Source organism: Artemia franciscana, chromosome 3 (genome assembly GCF_032884065.1).
Source record: "Artemia franciscana chromosome 3, ASM3288406v1, whole genome shotgun sequence".
NCBI classification, from domain to species: domain Eukaryota; kingdom Metazoa; phylum Arthropoda; class Branchiopoda; order Anostraca; family Artemiidae; genus Artemia; species Artemia franciscana.
In genome coordinates, this window is record NC_088865.1 from 53,661,211 (window position 1) to 53,680,745 (window position 19,535).

General features: G+C 34.2%; 1 protein-coding gene across 1 annotated transcript in view; it reads right to left on the minus strand.

Moving 5' to 3' along the window:
• The window catches only part of LOC136025409 (phosphoinositide 3-kinase regulatory subunit 4-like), a 419,187-nt gene extending 401,393 nt beyond the window's left edge, over positions 1-17,794 (minus strand). The window contains exons 1-3 of the mRNA XM_065701423.1: positions 17,690-17,794; positions 9,565-9,745; positions 6,504-6,653 (exon numbers count right to left, since the gene is read on the minus strand). Coding sequence (XP_065557495.1) covers positions 6,504-6,653; positions 9,565-9,745; positions 17,690-17,781 — 423 coding nt within the window. The 5' untranslated portion in view covers positions 17,782-17,794. The remainder of the gene's footprint in view (positions 1-6,503; positions 6,654-9,564; positions 9,746-17,689) is intronic.
• Between the last annotated feature and the right edge of the window lie 1,741 nt (positions 17,795-19,535).

Here is a 19,535-nt window from a genome sequence, read left to right on the forward strand (position 1 = left end):
AAGAGACCGGATCCGTTACAATTATGTCAATCACGTATCTAGAACTTGTGCTTATTTTTCCCATAAAGTTTCATCCCGATCTCTCCACTATAAGCGTTTTCCAAGATTCTGTTTCCCTCCTCCAACCCCCTGTTTCCCCAGATCCAATTCGAGTCGAAAATGGAGCATCTGAGACATACGATCCTTCTATATATCAAGTTTCATTAAGATCCGATCACCTTTTCGTAAGATAAAAATACCCCAATTTCCACGTTTTCCAAGAATTCTCGTTTCCCCCTTCAACTCCCCCCAATTTCACAAGATCTGGTCGGAATTTCAAAAATAAGAGCTTTAAAGCACAAGATCCTTCTAAATATCAAATTTCATTAAGATCTGATCACCCGTTCGTAAGATACAAATACCTCATTTTCCGAATTACCCCCCCCCCCTCCCCAACTCCACCAAAGATAGCGGATCCGGTCAGGTTATGTCAGTCACGTATCTTAGACTTTTTATTATTCTTCTCATCCAGTTTCATCCTGATCTCTCCGCTTTAAGTATTCTCTAAGATTCCCCCCCCCCTCAATGACGCTGGATCCGGTTGAGATTTAAAATAAGAGATCTGAGTTACGAGTTCCTTCTAAACATGAAGTTTCATGAAGATCCGATCACTCCTTCCTAAGTTAAAAATACGTTATTTTTTTCTAATTTTTCAGAATTAACCCTCCCCCTCAATTCCCCCAAATAGAGCAGATCCGTTCCAGTTACATCAATCACGTATCTAAGACTTCTGCTTATTTTTGCCACCAAGTTTCATCCCGATCCCTCCACTCTAAGTGTTTTCCAAGATTTTAGGTTCCCCCCAAACTCCCCCAATGTCACCAGATCCGGTCGAAATTTAAAATAAAAGGTCTGAGACACGATATCCTTCCAAACATCAAACTCATTAAGATCCGATCAACCGTTCGTAAGTTACAAATACTTCATTTTTTTTATTTTTTCCGAATTAACTGAGCCCCCACTCCCACCCCAGATGGTCAAATCGGGAAAACGACTATTTCTAATTTGATCTGGTCCTGTCACTAGTACGCCTGCCAAATTTCATCGCCCTAGCTTACCTGGAAGTGCCTAAAGTAGCAAAACCGGGGACGACAAACAGACAGACAGACCAGCAGAATTTGCGATTGCTATATGTCACTTGGTTAATACCAAGTGCCATAATGAGTAGGGCTGATAACCCCTATGCCTTCTCAAGATCAGAACACAATTTACGCTTTAATGAAAAAAAAACAACAAAAAACAAACAAATGATGGTGGATTGTCAGTTAAATTTACATGTACTGACATTTCTTCGTTAAGGTTTTGATAATTTTTCATTTACGAAAGGAAGAAAGGTGAAAACATTTCAAACGTATTTTGTTTTCATTAAAGCTTTAAACACTAAAGTTTTCAGTACTTTTAAAAGAGCTATTTATTCTAATTAAACGGTCTTTGTGATCCAGAAGATATTCTTAAAGAATTGGGACATAATTCAAACTTCGTAAAAAGCGAGGTATTGACATCAGGGTGACACCCTCGTATATCTAATAATTTCTGTTCGTTTTAAGTTTTAATGTTGTTCCTTACTTTCAGTTGAAAAAATTTGTTTAATATTGAAAAGGAGCAAATATTTCGCATGGTTGCAAAGCGAGTTCACAGATAAAACAATTTCGTTCACAAAAGTGGCAGAATTATGCAAAAAACCTGCCTAAAAGAAGGTTTTGATAGTCTGTCAATACCAAAAAAGCCACAACGAGGGCGTTTTGCCACTTCCCTCCTCAGGAAATACGAATTTAACCCCAGGATAAGCTTAACTGTTAACAGCATAAAATATTTCATAAACATATTCCATATATCCTTTTCATTTTCCTATATATTCTTTACATATTCTTTTCTTATCTAAGGACATATGTTGTCATATACCTTTTAGACTCGATTCTTATGAATTTTCACTTCTATTTCGGAAATTTTTTTCAGATTTTCATTTTATCATTATATATGATTTAAAGCTTAAATTATTTAATTTATCGTGTCCTTCACTTTTACAACTTATATTTTCCAGAATAACGAACTTTTAGCCTAGAGATAAATGAACAGAGGATAAATCAAAAAAATCTTATATATGATATCTACACTAGCTAACTTAGCTAATTAATAATTTATATAAAGTAGTTAATTAATGTACATAACCTCATTTAGGTATTGTTCAAGTTTCGGTGATCTCTCAGTTGCCGAAGGAGGTTTTTATGTCATTGTTTTGCACATCAGCAATATATTGACGCCCCTTACAATGAACTGACACCAACTTACGAAATGATTTTATTTGTGTTGCTCATTGATGTTTTCATATTGATTTTTAACTAATAATTGTGCAAATATTGTTTCTGCAGACATTACTTGAAAGGAAGCTTAAACGTCAGGATTTGCCTTTTGTAAAGATTGCTTTACATTATGCTTATAAGTCAAAATACATTATGATTTTTTTTTTAAATATCCCCACAGCCTTAACAAATGGCTTAAATACTATGAAAGACTAAGCAAAAGTTATTCCTAAAACATCCTACAGACCAATTCTAAATTCAACAAATGAAAAGAGATATATAAAAACGGGTAAAATCTCAAGAGAGGGTAGAATAGGGTAAGGGTGATTCTTTTTTTTTCTTAACATATTTTATTTTTCTTTTGAGAAGAATTCCCAGATGAACTAAGCTACTAAACTGCGAAACCACTAATCTATTAACACAAGAAATGAAAAGGGAAGCTATTATTATCTTTTACTTGGGATCATCTATGCAAAGAGTAGGTATTATCATCTCTGACTGCCTTTTTTGATTATGCTGTCATTCGATTTTGACAGCTGATATGAACACTCTTTTAGGTAATTTTGTAAGTGATTATAGGAATTTTTTAGGTAACCGAGAAACAACACCGACTTGGGCAGTGATTTCTTTGGATAAATTTCAAGAAACCCTAAGAAAGGTAAATTATCTCATACAACGTTTTGCAAAACAAAAGTAAAAATAATAATACTAATAAGATTTTGGAAACAGAACACACCTACCGCCATCTACCATCGACGCATAGCATAGATATTCGTTATTACTTTGTGACGTTGCATCCCCAAATTCTAGGGTTTTTCTTGTTACTAAAATTAGCAAAAATATCCATTATGAAGAAGATGCAATTTTGTGAAGAAAAAAAAAACCTGCAGTAATTTAACGCAATATGTTCTAAGTCAGGATTTAGGATTATTCATGTTCAGGATTGACACTTGACCGACAAATCGCCCGGACTCACAGGCAAACTAAGTTCAATGTTCAAGGTTCTTTATTACAATAGCAATAAGATACAAAATTTTACATTTTTTGTTCCGTTGGTGGGGAGCAGAGCTCGTATGCCAAAGAGAAAAAACAAAAAAACACAAAACAATACATCGTATTACTGAAATAAACACAACTATTCTTGCCTATTTTTCTTATTAAAGAAGTAACACTGACATGCCACTCCAGCCTACCGTTCATTTGAGACTATACTAACTTAATAATATTACGGCTTTCGTAATATTATTGAACGTAAAACACATGTTCGTTCGAGACTATACTAACTTAATAATATTACGGCTTACAGTGGGAAGGGAGTGCAGAAAGATCATATCCAAACAATCACTAAATAATAAAAATAATAAATACAAGACACCAAATAACTTTTTATTTTTTAAAGCATTGAATGATCAACGTTCGGAGCCGAGATCTAATTGGAGTAAGTGACAACGTTACATCTATAGATGCGACAAATTTAGACCAAATTAAAGGAACCATATACCGCACTTTAAATGTTGACCTCTCACATTTTGAGAAAGGGATTAATAGACGAGGCCCAGATCGAGTATAAATCGGTATTTTGAGACACAAAGTACACAAGTTCATCTGACAAAAATATTTAGGAAGATCTCCACGGTCGAATTTAACTTTAAATATAAATATGGAAGACTGGACAATAAGAGTCACCGGAAGAATGCCCACCATATTAAATAACGATTCCGCAACTGATTTATTTAGCAAAAGGGAAGGAGACAGTAGAAATAACTCAAGGACACGAGTAGCCTTATTCTCTATCTTTTGAAGTGGAATAAGACTGAAACGTATTTAGGTAAACCAATCCTGCATAATGAAAATGAGATTGTACTAAAGTCAAATAAAGTGACCTAAGTGCTGAGTAAGGAATGAAATGTTTTAACCGGTTCATTAAACCAACTCCCAGTGATGCTTTCGCACGTAAAACATTGATGTAAATCTTCCATGAAAGATTCTTGTCGATAACCACCTCTAAATAACGAGTACTATTCACTCTTTCAGTAGACACTAAGCCGTCTCCAATCATAACGGAGATGTTCGTTAATTTTGGAAACCTGCACCCGACTTTACAATAAATTGCAGTATTTATTTTATTACTTTATTTTATTTACAGGACAATTTGTTTATTTTATTTAATTTATTTATATTTTATTTACAATAAAAGTTTGCTTTTTATTCTTATTAACCAAAAGTTTATTGTCATTAATCAATTTTCGAAATATGACTGTATCGAAATATTTATTGGAAGCTCATTTAAAGATTTACCATACACAGAAGCAGCTGTATCATCAGCAAACTCTATCTAGTTACCCTTAAAAATGTATATCTAGTATATTAATATAGTATATCGTCTACTATATATTAATAGAGTACATATAACTATATCTAGTATACCAGCTGTATCATAAGCAAATTATATAAGCAAACTATATCTAGAGAGGTTGAGGCTGAAACAAAACACAGACCGTTAATATAAAGAAGAAAGAAGAGAGGGCCCATAATTGAACCCCGAGAGACACCAACGGATGACGATAGTAGAAGGAAAGAAAAAGCAGAATTATTAATTAGATTAACTTGTGTTATCTCAGAAAGATAATATTTTACTAAATCCGATCCTTTCCCACGAAACCCCAAATTATTAAGCTTAAAAAATAAAATAAAATGAGAAATTGTGTCGAAAACTTTTTGAATGTCCAGGAACAGGCCTGCAGGAATTTCTCCTTTGTCAAGATCATGACTCACACGATAATATAAATAATGATCATAAGATGCTAAGTGCCTTTCAAAAACCAAATCGAAGCTTTGAAAACAACTCTGATTATTCAAAAAATTATACATTGATTATATAACGTTCTTTCTACGATTTTAGAAAACACAGACAGTATTAAAATTGGGCGGTAATTAGACGGATTATTACGTTCATCTCTTTTATGTGGAGCAATGACTTTGAAACCTTAAAAAAAGTGGGAAAAACCCCAGTCTGAAATATTAAATTTATTATATGTCTAATAACAGTTGTTTCACCTATACTAACAAATTGGCAGTTTTCAACTATAGCCTACTGACAAAATAATGATTGAAGACATCGGCAAATTCATTTTCACCATATATCATAAGCCCATCTTGGCCAATCATTTCACTCAGTTGTGAAGACTTCTTATGATTACCGACTAACGAATTAATTAACCTCCATGCCTCTTTTGGCTATGATGTGATTGCAAAACCTTAGCCTCAAAATATAGCTTTTTTGAATTACGAATCAATTTTGATAATGTGTTTTTATAATTAACGACATTTGATTTATTATCCTGATTTGTCTCTGAAACATATTTTTAAATATAATTTTTTTTACCTGTATTGATCTCAAAATACCTGGCGAAATCCATGACTTAGTAGGCGTGTCATATTTTTTACACTTACTAGACACAAATGGACATACTTCGTTAAAAGCATTTTGAAATTTTTCAAGGAACATCACTGTAGCCTCTTCGGGCACTTTGATTCCAGAATATAATTCCAATCCATTCCTGACAGCTTGTTTTTAAGATTAAAATTTTTTACTTTACTAAAATTTCTCTTGGCATTTTCAGGGCGATAATTTAAGCACAGGTCAGACACTAAAATATAGTGATATATGATACGATTGCACATAATTTAAACACAGAAAATCACGCGACTTTTCTTGAGTGGGTTGATTACATAGCTTGTAATTTATATTATCACAAGACAGCATATCGAAATTTCAATTCCCCATAATCACGACCAGATCTCCAATTTCATCAATCTTACCTAAAAACTGTTCATATATATCCAAAAATTCCAGGACTGACGCTAAGGGTAGCCGGTGTAATACAGAACAAATAATTTTTGTTTGTATCTACCATAATCTCAATCGACAAACTTTCTAAAATCGTTTCCTTGTTAAAAGTAGACAACTTATTCTTAATTACCCATGGGATCCCATCCTAAACAAAAATGTTAGCCTTCCACCTGATTGTGCTATTCTATTGCCCGAAGCAAAATATTAACTAATACACTTAAAAGGTTCTCACTACCATTTGGTAGTGAGTAAAAAACAAGGCCAGGGTCAGACTAAGGCAATAGTTAGATTTATATTCATATTGAACTTACTCTGTTTGTATGAGCAAATGAAAGAGCCTTCAGCACTTGAAAAAAAATCCATTTCTTCTCTAGATCCATGAGAAAAGGTCTGGTACTAATTCTGTCATAAGCACTGGTGTGTATATACTGTCGAAACAACAAAACCGCTTTGTCAGTTAACTGAAAAAAGGTTTGAATAAAAAATTACAGTCTAGATAAATTCCACATTTTCCTATAACATAGACTTACACACTCAAAAGCCCCTGGCGGGAGGAAGGTGATAGACAACTTATTTAGGAGAGCATTGTAACTCATAAAGAACATTTTTCGGCTTTATTATTTCGATTCTCGTACGTTTTGCCATATTTTCTAACAAATTTCCCTATAAACACTTCCAAATAACAGAGCAAAATGATGAAGATTTCTTAAAGCTCTCAAAATTAAACATGATTAATAATAAAGCGTCTATAATAAATTGTCTATTAAAACTTAAAACGAATATAAATTATTACGTATATGAGGGGGAGGTGCCCCCACCTAGAAATCTTCACTATTCACGCTATGGTTTTTGGGTACTTTTAAAAGAGCTTCTGGTTATCATAGTTAAACCATCCTTGTGTTTCAGGAGTCGTTCTTGAAAGAACAGACGAAAAATTCAGACTTTAGCATATAATAATTTCTGTTCGTTTTTAATTTTAATGTTGATTCTTATTTTTAATTGAGAAACTTGTTCAATTTATTTAATTTCTGACTGTTTTTCAAATAATAGCAGGAAATCTGGCTCCATTTCCATGAAAAATCCCCTTTCCCACGGAAATTCCCTCTAGACAATTCAGTACCAGTAAAAATTTACTCCGGATAATTATTCTTAACATCTCCACACGTAAAACTGAGTCGGAACATATAGTTCACCCCTGGAAACTTCCCTCCTCGTAGAAAATTCTCTCCATGGAAATCCCCCAGAAGAAAATTTATCCCCCCAATCAAAAAATACATACATAATTCCAGGGGCGTCATTTTTTTGGGGGGGGGGGGTGCCCCCCAACAATTTGGGGGAAAATTATAACAAATACTATGCGTAAACAATCGGCAAATTTTATTACTGAAAGACCCTTCCACAGAAGATCTGGGGGTCACATTATTTCCGAAGACATAGACATAGGAGCGTTCAATTATGCTCAACAAAATGGCTATCTTGGAATTTTGATCGGAAAATTTTTGGGAAAAAGGAAGTGGGAGGGGGCCTAATTACCCTCAAATCTTTTTGGTTACTTAAGAAGGGCACTAGATTTAATTTCGGTTCGAATGAGTCCTTTCCCGATATTCTACGACTGCTTGGTTGAAACGATGACCCCTGAAAAAAAAAAAAAAAAGCACGCATCCGAGATCTTTTTTCTGGCCAAAAAACATACTACGAAATTCCGTATTTTTGCATATAAGATCCAAAACCTCCGCAAAAGGGTTCTGTGATACGCTGAATCTCATGAGGTAATTTCCATTAAGATTCTTTGACTATTAGGTAATGTTCCCTCCCTTTATCAAAAATCCGACAAAATTTTCTCAGGCTCGTAGCCATTAATGTGCAAAATGAAACTTCTATATTTAGAATCAGCAGAATAAGTCAATTCTTTTGATATCTGTTTTGGTATTAAAATTCCGTTTTTTAGAGTTTCGGTTACTATTGAGTTGTGTTGCTACTTACTTACATTATTGTATTTTGTTATTACCTTCCCTGAAAATCTGGTTTTGTGTTTACTAGTTGCAGAAACTGAGATGTTTTCCCTAAATCCAATAACTCTGTTAAACTTAAATCCTCGAATAGCTTGTTCCGAGCTCCCTATTTATTCCCCAATCTACCAGCACAGAAATATGTCCAAAAAGATTGGTAATATATGTTACCAAGCTTCTCAGTATTTGATCCTGCTCCCTTCTTTATCTCAACGGTTATTTTAATTTTTTGCTTGGGGTAGGGGTTGAGATGCCCAAGTATTTTTGTCTCCGAAATATTGGTTCAAAAAAAGGCTCATGGAGTAATGTACCATGCTTTGAACAGGAAAAATTCATTTTTTTGTTACTTTCTGTTTTGGAGATCAACCAAAAACCTACTGACGAATTGTTTACTTTCCTGGGTTGGCGTAATATGTTTTGGTTTAAAAGCATTTTTTTTTTTTTTATATCGGCTCGAGGGAGGAGAAAAGAAACTGAAATCACCCATGTACGGCGAAAAACCTAACTACGCCTCTGCTCTTTTGCCTTTTATTACTTCTGTTTTTTTTATATTTTAGTTTTGACTTTTCATTATTATCTGTCTTTTCTGTAGAACATAGTTAGCTATTTTCTACTGATGAGAATGGTTCTAGAAATAAATTCGATCTTAAAAGTGTGTGAGTATCCTCAATGAGCGATTTGATATAAGACGATTTAAATTCTATGATAATACAAAAAAAAACATTCATTGCTTTTATGTAATACTTTTTAAACAAGCAGTGAGAGTACCCCAACCCTTCCCCGTTTGAAAAAATAACTTTCATAATTTGAAATTTACACTTTTAATGATTTATTAAATTCAAAAAAAATCTACGGGACATTTTTAAGTGATTTCAGCTCTTGTAACATGGCATGCTTTGCATTTTACAGTCAGGCCGTTAAAGGAGACACAGCTTTAAAAGCTGATACTAAAGTAATATCTAAAAAGAATACTAAAGAAGAAATAAAAAAAACTGTAATAAGAAGGTTTAACTTATTTTCAAGAGAAAAGACAGAAGAATGCAGTTTGAAACAAATTAAATAAAACCATTTCCCAACTTTTCAATTTTATACTTCATTTAAATATCACCACAATGTATTTTTCATAAAAACAAAAAAGAAATTTGGCCTGGACATAGGCCTAAAAGCCTCAAATTAAAAAAAAAATGAACCAAAAAGGAAATAAATATTTTTCCCACGCTTAATCTTCATAAAGAAAACATTAAAAATAATTAGGTTTCTTTCTCTATTCATTTTACAGCAAAGCCAACTACATTTATAATACAACAGCAAGAGAACCAGCATGCAAACAGAAATAAAAAAAAGAAAATCATATAGAACAAACCATTGCTTTCTGAAAAGGTAGACATCCCCATTGAGGTGTGAGGACACTAAGTAAAACTTCCAAATTTGATTGATGTTCATTGAGAGGCAGTGACGGATCATTGACAACGAACACCTTTATCACTATATCACCTTCTTGAGCCTTAGCGCGGGCAACCTTGAAGAATCGGGTACTCCCAAGACTTGAAAAAAAAAATTAATCATTTGTGATAAAAATGACACAACAGGTTAACAAAAGTGCACACAGCGCTTTTTTATGGGATTAGAGCACCAATTACAAATTCTTTGAGTTCTTATGGTTTTATGGTTCACCAGTCTACAGCATTTCAAATATTGAATTGAATTGAATTTGTTATAACCCGTTATAATACACATGAAAAACGGAGTATAATGTGAATAAAAGAAAAGAGGAAAAAGGAAATGACCTAAAAAACTACACAAAAAACTTTGCAACACTTCACCTTACTTAAAAACAATTAAAACATACAAAAGCGAGACATTCATTGAATCAAAATAGCGCTCCATGGGTGCCGACCAATTCTACTATTATAAGCTTCTATGCTTTTTCAGATAGAAGCATTCGGGTCTATGATGCCGTATCTTTTAATGACCCAGGAGTTGCTTGACCATGGTGGAAGGGCAAGCAGGTATTTGGACTACCGGAAATAGATTCGCCGAAGTTCCTTCGTCTCGGTTATCGTAAACGTACGCCAAAAAGGTGCAAGGTATAGGAAATTCGGGAGTGCAGAAGCATTGTAAAAATTTGCTAGCAGTTTGCGGTTGAGTCGAAGTTTTTTTTGCTACCAAGCTTCCGTATGCAGTTGCTGTTCGACGTTGGAAATGAAGGATCGAGAGCCTTCTAGTTGCTTTAAGAGTGTCACCAATATATAGGTTATATAGAAACTATATAAGTTGCATGGAAATATAGCCTACAGTGTCACTATACTACAGTATGCCTACAGCCTACAGCATGCCTAGAGTATACTACAGTATTATGCCTAAAGCCTAAAGTATGCCTACAGTATAATATAGCCTGCAGTATTATGTGTGCCTTCGGTGGCACAGTGGATTGATCGTGGTACTGAAGCTAGGGTCAAGGGGTTTAATCCAAATCACCATGTGGCCAATGGAAGGACCTCTGTAGTCAATAAGAGTAGTTAATCAGTAGATTAAACGGTATTCTGTAGTGTTCTTTATAATCTTATAGAAGACAAAAATGGATACACGGAAGGGGAGAGGGTATGCTACAAGAAAACATGTCTGTGAACCAGTGTTTTCTGTTCTTAATAATACTTTGTTTTTTGGTCACAACTTCAAAATATTTTTGTGAGAATCGGAGTGAAGGCAGGGGAGGGGGGGGGTAATATAAGTCAATATCTCTCAGAAAAGACCCCAAAACCTATAACCTGAAAACTATTTTGTGAAAATCCATGGTTTTCGACTGAGAGGTCATGTTTTTAACCTTCAAGAACGTTTTCCAAAACGTTTTTTTGCCTAGATATGCTTTAACTATGGATGTTCAATCATTATTTTGGGAGATATCAATTTTTTGTGATTTGTTTCACATTTTTTATGTTTGCTTTGATTTTGACTTGACTGTATATCCTATTATCCGTTCCTTTTAGGATTCATACATTGATGGATTGCATTATCTGTTACATCTACATTTTGACCTAGACTGGAATCTTTTGAAAGTCATTTTCATAGTGATTAGAGAGAGAGACATAGGTTCAGCGTCCTGTATCTTTTAGTCTGGAATGATAAAAATATTTAAAGTAAAGTATTACAATTCATAGCTGATTAGATAAAAAAGGTTTTCGTTCAATTTTGGAAAAGAAAATTTCTAGTTTTTCTATCTGTTAGTGTTGAGCCCAACGTCTGACAGACATACTTTTCAAGCTATTAAGAAAAAATTGTTAGTGCATTTTTGGACGTACATATACTTAGAAGACAAAAAATTTCAGCACTCTCATCGCCTTCTCTAAATATTATACTTGAAGTCCCATGGCCCTCCCCAAAAACTCCCTGGAAGTTTTAATTTTGTCCATCAAGTTGTTTTTAACACTATTCTAACGACCTTAGTATATTTACTGCCTTTTTATTTATTTCATTACTTCACCATGACTTGATTCAAAATTATACAGGGGCAAATAGCACAATATTTTTTAGGCAGATCAAAGATATATTTCTTGGCCCCCATATCCTCTCCCTCTTAGCAAAAAATGTGAAGTCTTGTAACCACAATCTCTGCCAATACTTCCTAATATTCAGCTCAACAGCCATAAGTCATTCTCTTGATGTTGCAGATACACGACTTTGATTTCCCTGATATAAAGTTTCTTTTGATTTGCCTCTCTAGTATACTATGTAAAAATATAATTCGAAGACTTTGGCAAATTAAAGACAAAGTTGTTTAGTCCCTTCCCTCACCCATCAGACATTTTGAAATTTTCTTACCACCCCCTCTCCCCAACTTTACCTATAGTTTTATCTTGGTCCCAAAGCCCTTGCCAAGATGGCTTAAAGAGAATTTTGAAACACATATGCACATACCATTTTATTATTTACTAAGATTGACCCTGGTGACTTTTCAATATTCAGGGGGTGTCAAAAATGCCTTTTTTGTATCTTCATTAAAAGAAATTGAAAAAGCAATAATGTTGCCACTCCCCTTTCCTAGATTTTGAAAAATATACTTTACCCCTACAAGTTAAAACACCTTGGGGTAACTACCCTGATTACCCCCTCCTTCTAGGAAAAGATCTGCCATCATTGGACGCCTCTTTCAATGTTTCTGAACAGTATAGCTACCTCAAGATTCTGATCAGATATCTTGGTGGGTTACAAGGGGATTATGTAGCAGAAAAAACCATGAAAGAGGGGCTGGTAGTCCTCTAATCCCTTTTGGACTTTATAAAGGGCACTAAAACCCCTTCCACTTCAAATAGAATGAGCCCTGCCCAATGTTTCTATGACGAGCATTTCCATATGATGTGGCTTGGGAAAGAAAAAATCAATAAATACAAAATAATGCATTAGAGACTAATAGTTATATAATTGGACAATGCTAGAGATGTCACTCTGATACAAGAAATTTTTTCCCTAATGAAAACTAACTTCAGCAATAAGACAAAAAACAGAGCAAAAGGCTAGATGACTAAATGAGGGGACTGGTGCTGCTTATGCTATGATTTTACAAGTACTTTACACTAATATTTCAAGATCAAAAAATATAGTCAACAGGTAAGTACAAATGCTGTGTTTACTGATTGCCCTGAAAGGTAATTAAATTGAATATAGCATGGTTTAAAAGTAAATGTTAAAAGTAAATGGTAACCAGCCATGTCACTCAAAGCTTTTAATCACACTGCTGAGTCAAAACGTCTGTTCTTAAAAATTTGAAAAAAGTCAAACTTGAACAAACAAAAGACAGAGTTGAATGATTAGCAGGATCAATTCTGTTTCTTCTAAGTTTCAATGTTTATCTTTAATTTCATATAAGAAAACTTACTTTTTATTCAATTTCTATCAAGTCTCAATACCACATTAAGGGCTACCCTTAATGTGAGTGGGGATACTCCCTCCCCTGAATCCCATGATTTCTCCATTGAAGTTTAACTTTCGTTTCAGAATGTTTAAGACAGCTTCCTTATTAAGATGCATTTGTTTTTAAGATGATTTTTTTTTCTTTCTTAATACAAAGAAGGCAGCCACCTTCATATAGCTATCCTCTATACAATTTAGTTTTTTTTTGTCAAAATGTTTTACTGTTTAAAAACAGAAGTTTCCAGGTTCCTGTTTCCTGGAATTATAGGGAAGGCATCACCCAATCTCAAACATATTCCATGTAGCCCATATGTACACTTTCTAATAAAGAAAGGTCAGGGGATGAATTCCCTGCCCCCTCTGTATTTATTTGAAGCATCTGTCAGGGGTACTTAAAAAATTTGAGCCTACAAATGCACTTTTAAGGCTTTAAGTGTTTCCTTCTCCCTCTCCCCAACCACAAAAGACTCAGTGATGTGCCCCTTAATATCTAGAGTGAAATTACATCCCCCTGTACAACTATTATTTCTAGCATTGATTAATTTTTTATGAGATTTTTTTCCCAGAGAGAATACCTTAAAAAGCTTGCTAATGCTGAAATATAATATTATAAATGAAAGTTAATGAGCTGTACTATGGGTAGTAATAACCAAATATCTCCAATGGCCCAAATATCTCTTTCATCAGAAACAGCAGAAAGGAAGTAGTCTTGAAGGAGATACTTATGATGCTTGCTGTGTTTGCCAAAATGGATGACATGGCATTTGTCAACATTGAAAGCAAGGAGCCACATGTTCGCCCATCTTTCTAGACTGTCAAGATCTGTTTGAACTGATTGCTGGTCAGAGGGAGTAGCCACATTTCCAACAAGATTTGAGACATCAGCATAAAGGGTAATAAGATTTGATAGAAGGGAGGGTAGATTGTTGACACAGAAGTTGAAAAATGTTGGTCCACAAATAGTGCCCTGGGGCACACCATTTAATACAGTTATGGGAAAAGAGAAATGAGGAGTTCCTTGTGAATCAAAAACTCTGACAATCTGTGATCTTTTAGAGATGAAGCCCATAATCCACTGTATAACACCTCCATTGACACCAGCAGCCTTCAGTTTGATTGTGAGGAATTCATGACAAACCTAGTCATATGTTTTGGACAGATCAAGAAGAATCATGTCAACAGGAAGACCTTTATCAAGTAGTGTAGTCACTAATTCATATGTTTGGATGAGGTCAGTGTCCACAGATCTACCAGATCTGAATCCATGTTGTGATGTAGAGAGGATATTATTGACCTCAGGATTTTCAATTAGAGCTTTGTTAACAAATCTCAAGCACCTTAATATCTGCAGAAGTGATGCTTATAGTATAGTAATTTTCTGCAGAGCCTCTTTGTCCTTTTTTATGGACCAGGATTACATAAGATGTTTTCCAATCATGCAGAAGTTTCCCATTTTGAAGTGATAACTGGAGTGACGACACAGGGGTTAACTGAGAGCTTTTCAATACTCCTTCAGAAGACATGGATGAACACCATCTGCTCTCTTTGAATTATTTACATCAAGCTTCCCAAGGCTATTGAAAACCATTACTTCACTTACTGATATATCAGGCATGGGAAAAAGCACTTCATATAATGTTAAGGTTTACATGCCTGTGCCAATTATTCATGGTTTAATTTCTTAGCAAAACAACCTTAATTTCATCACCAAATGACATGACCACAATTCAATGTCTACAGTTCTAACCAAAGGTCTTGTACTTCACTATGGATAAAATTTCATTGTCTGGGTATTTTCATTCTGTTTCTGGTATAAAGATAGGCTATCTGCAAAGGGTATGGTCTAAATTTTATGATTATGCTTTGATTCTTGTGTAAAACTTAATAAAAATATTTCAGAAGTTGTGGTTAATGCAAATTTTCGCCTTTTGTCTTTGAAAAGATGTTTTAAGAACTTGGATAAAGAAATACTTCTAAAATGAAAGGTAAAATTCAAGACAACCAAATTTTTTCTATCATGAAAAATGGTCAAGCTGATGAAGAAGCCATAGCCTAGGTCATCAACTGTTGTGATCTATACAGGTCAGCTCTATTTCTCCAGAAAGTATTAGCTTTTAATGAACTTGGACAAATTTTCTGGAGAAATATATCTAGAGCCAAAATGAGACACAGCAAAATATCTTGAGCCTTATACCTTTGCAAAATCCTGATTTATAAGGTTATAAAGGTTTGTATACAGAACTTTAACTACTCCCTAAACTTGGAAAACAATAAAGCCTTGATATGGCTTGAAATTTTCCTGAAATTATAGGAACTGTCTTTTAGAAGCCTTTACCCAAAGAAAAAGAATATAACCCTATAATAAAGGTAAAAGTGTTTTATAATGTTCTAGATCAGGTGTTCTTTGCTATGTTCATAGCTACAAGAAATGAATAAAATGGTATATTTGAAGTGATTAGCCACTTCTGAAGAAAACATGCTATACAAATAAAAGCAGGACCATTAAATTCTTTATTATATGCTGTTTCTAGATACCATTGTAGCTTTTCTGACAATGGTCTTAAATATAGCCCTAGGAAAATGCAAACGAAAAAATTAAAAGGAAACAATTAAATAAGCGCTTACAATACTGCATTCTACCCTGGATTTGTCTATATTGCTAGCAGGTGTGATTGAAGGTCATAATATGCAGCATGTTTTATTGATCAAATGATCATGTTTTCTTCAGTTATCACTTAATTTTTGAAATCATTTCAAATAGTATTTTGGTAAATATAAAGAACAACCACAGGAAACAGTTAAGTCAAGACTTGAGAAAACCTGCCTATTATAAAAAAACCTCTGATGTACCAAGAGATTAAATTATGATAACAAAGAAATATATTATTATGGATATAAATGGGACCACCTAGGGGATAAGAACAGTGTATACAATACTGTCAGATAACTGACCATGATATACAAAAATAAATTAAAACAAGCAATGTAATGGTACTGGTTTTAATTGTAAAGCATGTTGATGTGGTTGAATTCTACAGAGTAGGCTAATTATTTCTTTATCATACTTTGTGGCATAAAAAGAAACTTTCAATAATAGATCTAAAGTATAAATGATACCTAAGGCATAAATGCTTGGTAAATCCTTAGTGTTTCTGCTCCCCAGAAGAAAAAAAACTAAAGAAATAAAGGCAACAGCATTATATTCCTTATTTAATACCATTTTAGAATATCATGCTTGCTTATATGACAATACACCCTACCCCCCCCCCCCCTCCCTGATGGTCCCAGATTTGTCCCTAGGAGTTTAAAAAAAAAAAACATAAAGCAATAAATTCTTACTTTATAATATGCTGTATGTTTTTAGCCTATTCATAAGATTACCATGTCTCTTTTCATAATTAACCTCTTTTAAAAATCATCCCAAATAATTCTATTATTTATATTCATAATTATATTCTTCTAACTCAAGAAAAAGTAAAGTTTGGTAAAAGAAATAAAGGTAAAATTTCAGGCAAGCTACTTTTTGCTGTCTTAGAAAGGGGTGAAGTTTCAAAAATGAAACTTTCAGGGGTGAATCAACAGACCAAATTATGTTCTGGGAAGGTATTTTAAGATACCCATCTCTACTACTTTGTTCTCTAGAGGGCACTGACCTTTAAAATATTTGGGTAATAAAAGTGAAATCTTGAAAAACAGATCATCTGCTTAAATAAAGCACAATAAAAGTGTTTTCATCTTTACAACTTTGATCAATCTCAATTTATGAGGCTTCAAAGATCTACAAATATATTTTCTAAATTTTGATGGAAAAAAATATTTTAATAGACTATGGCTTAAAATTCAGCAAAAACAACAGGAATTGCATTCTTAAAACAGAAACTAGAGATCAAGGAACTGAATACTGAAAATTAAAGTATAATGTTGTTTCATAAATATTCTAATGGATTCTACCTGCTAAGTAGGCTAGGCAAATTCTGAAGACTTATAAATCAGAGAAGGTTAACATAATAGCTTGGTAATACCTCACTGAGCTAGACTATGCTTTTGGTCCTGGAATCCTTAATGAAAGTTTAATTTTCATAACCTAAGCTCTTTTAAAGACAGCAAAAAGTAATTTACCATGATATATCTAAGACCATCAGGAATTTCTGAATTTCCAGAACAGCAACCAACATGAATAGAAGTAGCCTAGGCCTAAATTAAGGAATATAATGATAGTAGCCTACTTTCTTTATTTAACATACTTTTTTCTGAAGTGTGACACCACTAAGCATTTACCAATTGTTTTAAGCCTCATAAATTGGGTGATTCCTGCTGTATAAGTTAGAATCACCCCAATTGGTTCATTTCTGAGTTTTAATCAGGGCATGGATGCCAAAAGGCTGAATTTTATGGGGGCTGACCTGATCTAATTGGCAATTCTGGTGCTGCATAATAGAAATATATAAAAAAAGGCAGCGTCATTCAGCCAGGGGGGCTGGGATCCTGCCACCTTAAGGGTGCCCACAAAGTAGACTAGACTACCTAAATCAAATATTTTACAAGACAGTAAACAACTCATCCTTGAGAGTTTCACCAACCTCTTTTCATAAACGACATTTTCAATTTCTTCTATGTAATGATCAACAGGCAAAATCTGAGAGGGTACAGTAGCTGACAGCTGATTCCCCATTGCATATGTTAAATTTTTAAAGTTTCTGCGAAAAGCGTAAAAGGCAGGGCTTTCAGTCTCAAATCTTAGAATTCAGGCACATATTTTAAAAATTTGGGGACAAGTCTTCTGGATTCGGGGAATTTTCGGACAAATCTACGAAATTTTCGAGGGTAACCCCGTGTGCTTTTACTTATCCGATTACTTATCTGACTAATCCAAGTGTCTTATGAAATGCACATGACGTCAGAGGTTACTCGGATTACCCCCTCGAACTAGTCCCCGGAGAAGCGCTGAAAGTCGGCGGCGTGCCGAATATAACTAAACGGGCCGCCACCGAAAACATGCCGGCACGCCGCCGTGAGGATCGGTGGCGGCAGTCTGCCGATGAATAACTGCCGCCAATTTTTATTTAGTCCTTTATAGCTTCTCCAAGTGAGTACAGCTGTAACTGCGGACGTACTATTGTCTTTGCCATCTGTGGGCAATTTTCAGCGATTTTACTCAAACTACATTCGGCTTTGAAGAGGAAGATGAAATACAAAATGTGGAAATCAGGACAACGACTTTTTTAACTACAGAGAGAAAGACAACAAACGTCTGTCGCTGAAACTTAAATGTAAACAGCGGTGTTTTGGGTTAAATGGCAGGATGATTATCCAAAATACAGATACCATTAATTATCTAATTCACTAAGTTTTTAATTTTGGTCAAAGTAAGTGCATAATTATGAAAATGGCATAGTGCAAAGCCAACAAATGTTCAAATAAGCTATCATTACTGTATTGTACATTTCCATTTCTTGGTAAAGAGGCTGTATAATGCAGTCTAGCATGTAAAGTATCATTTGTACACAAGTCCTTGAATTTCAGGCATAGTACCCCAATGTGCAAGCATGGTCTACTATGCCCTGCAGCAAGGGCAGGTTATAGCACCAAAATGATTTAATTTTAGTATGTAACATGTAAATTTGCTTTCAAATAGATTGTTATGGGGGTTGTATTGGTAAAATTACAGCAAACCATATACCTGGCTTTCATAAGAAGTGAATATGCTACTCGATGCTGTTTTTATGCTCTTTACGAATATAATAATCGTTTTTACCACAAATTCAGATTTGAGCACTTTTTTAGCTCTTAAATGTGGCAAACTTTAAAAAAAAATAATGACAGTTTCTTATAACTGGCTTACCAATAAAGTAAACATACCACTTGATTGCTTTTTTTATGTTCTTTACGGATATAATAATCACGTTTACCACCAATTCGAATTTAAGCACTTTTTAAGCTCTTAAAAATGACGAATTTTCAATTGAAGTATGAGTTACCCTTCATTTCCGACGAAATGATAGTACATTTTCTCCGTGCTGCTTTTGACAAAATAATGCTACATTTTTCAGTGGTAAAATTATTTACAATAAGGCTAGGTTAGATTAAAAGTGCTTAAATCTGAATTTGCGGTAGAAGCGATTATTATGTTCGTAAAGAGAATAAAAAAAGGCATCGAGTGAAATTTACTGTAGCATGCCCTTGCAGCAGGACATGGTGCCTTACTATATAAACCCTATGCCCATGCATTAGGGACTGCCCGGGCTTCAGAGCACCATTGCTGGCAAAATTTAGGATTTGTGAATGGCAGGGTAGTGTAGCTTTAAAATATACTGTTAGTAAGAGTAAACCTACGCACACAAGCACAAAAGTCAAATCTTACAAACACATATTACCAGGCTGTTCACAATGAAAGATTATCTCAAAATAGTTGTGTGAAGTTGTTTG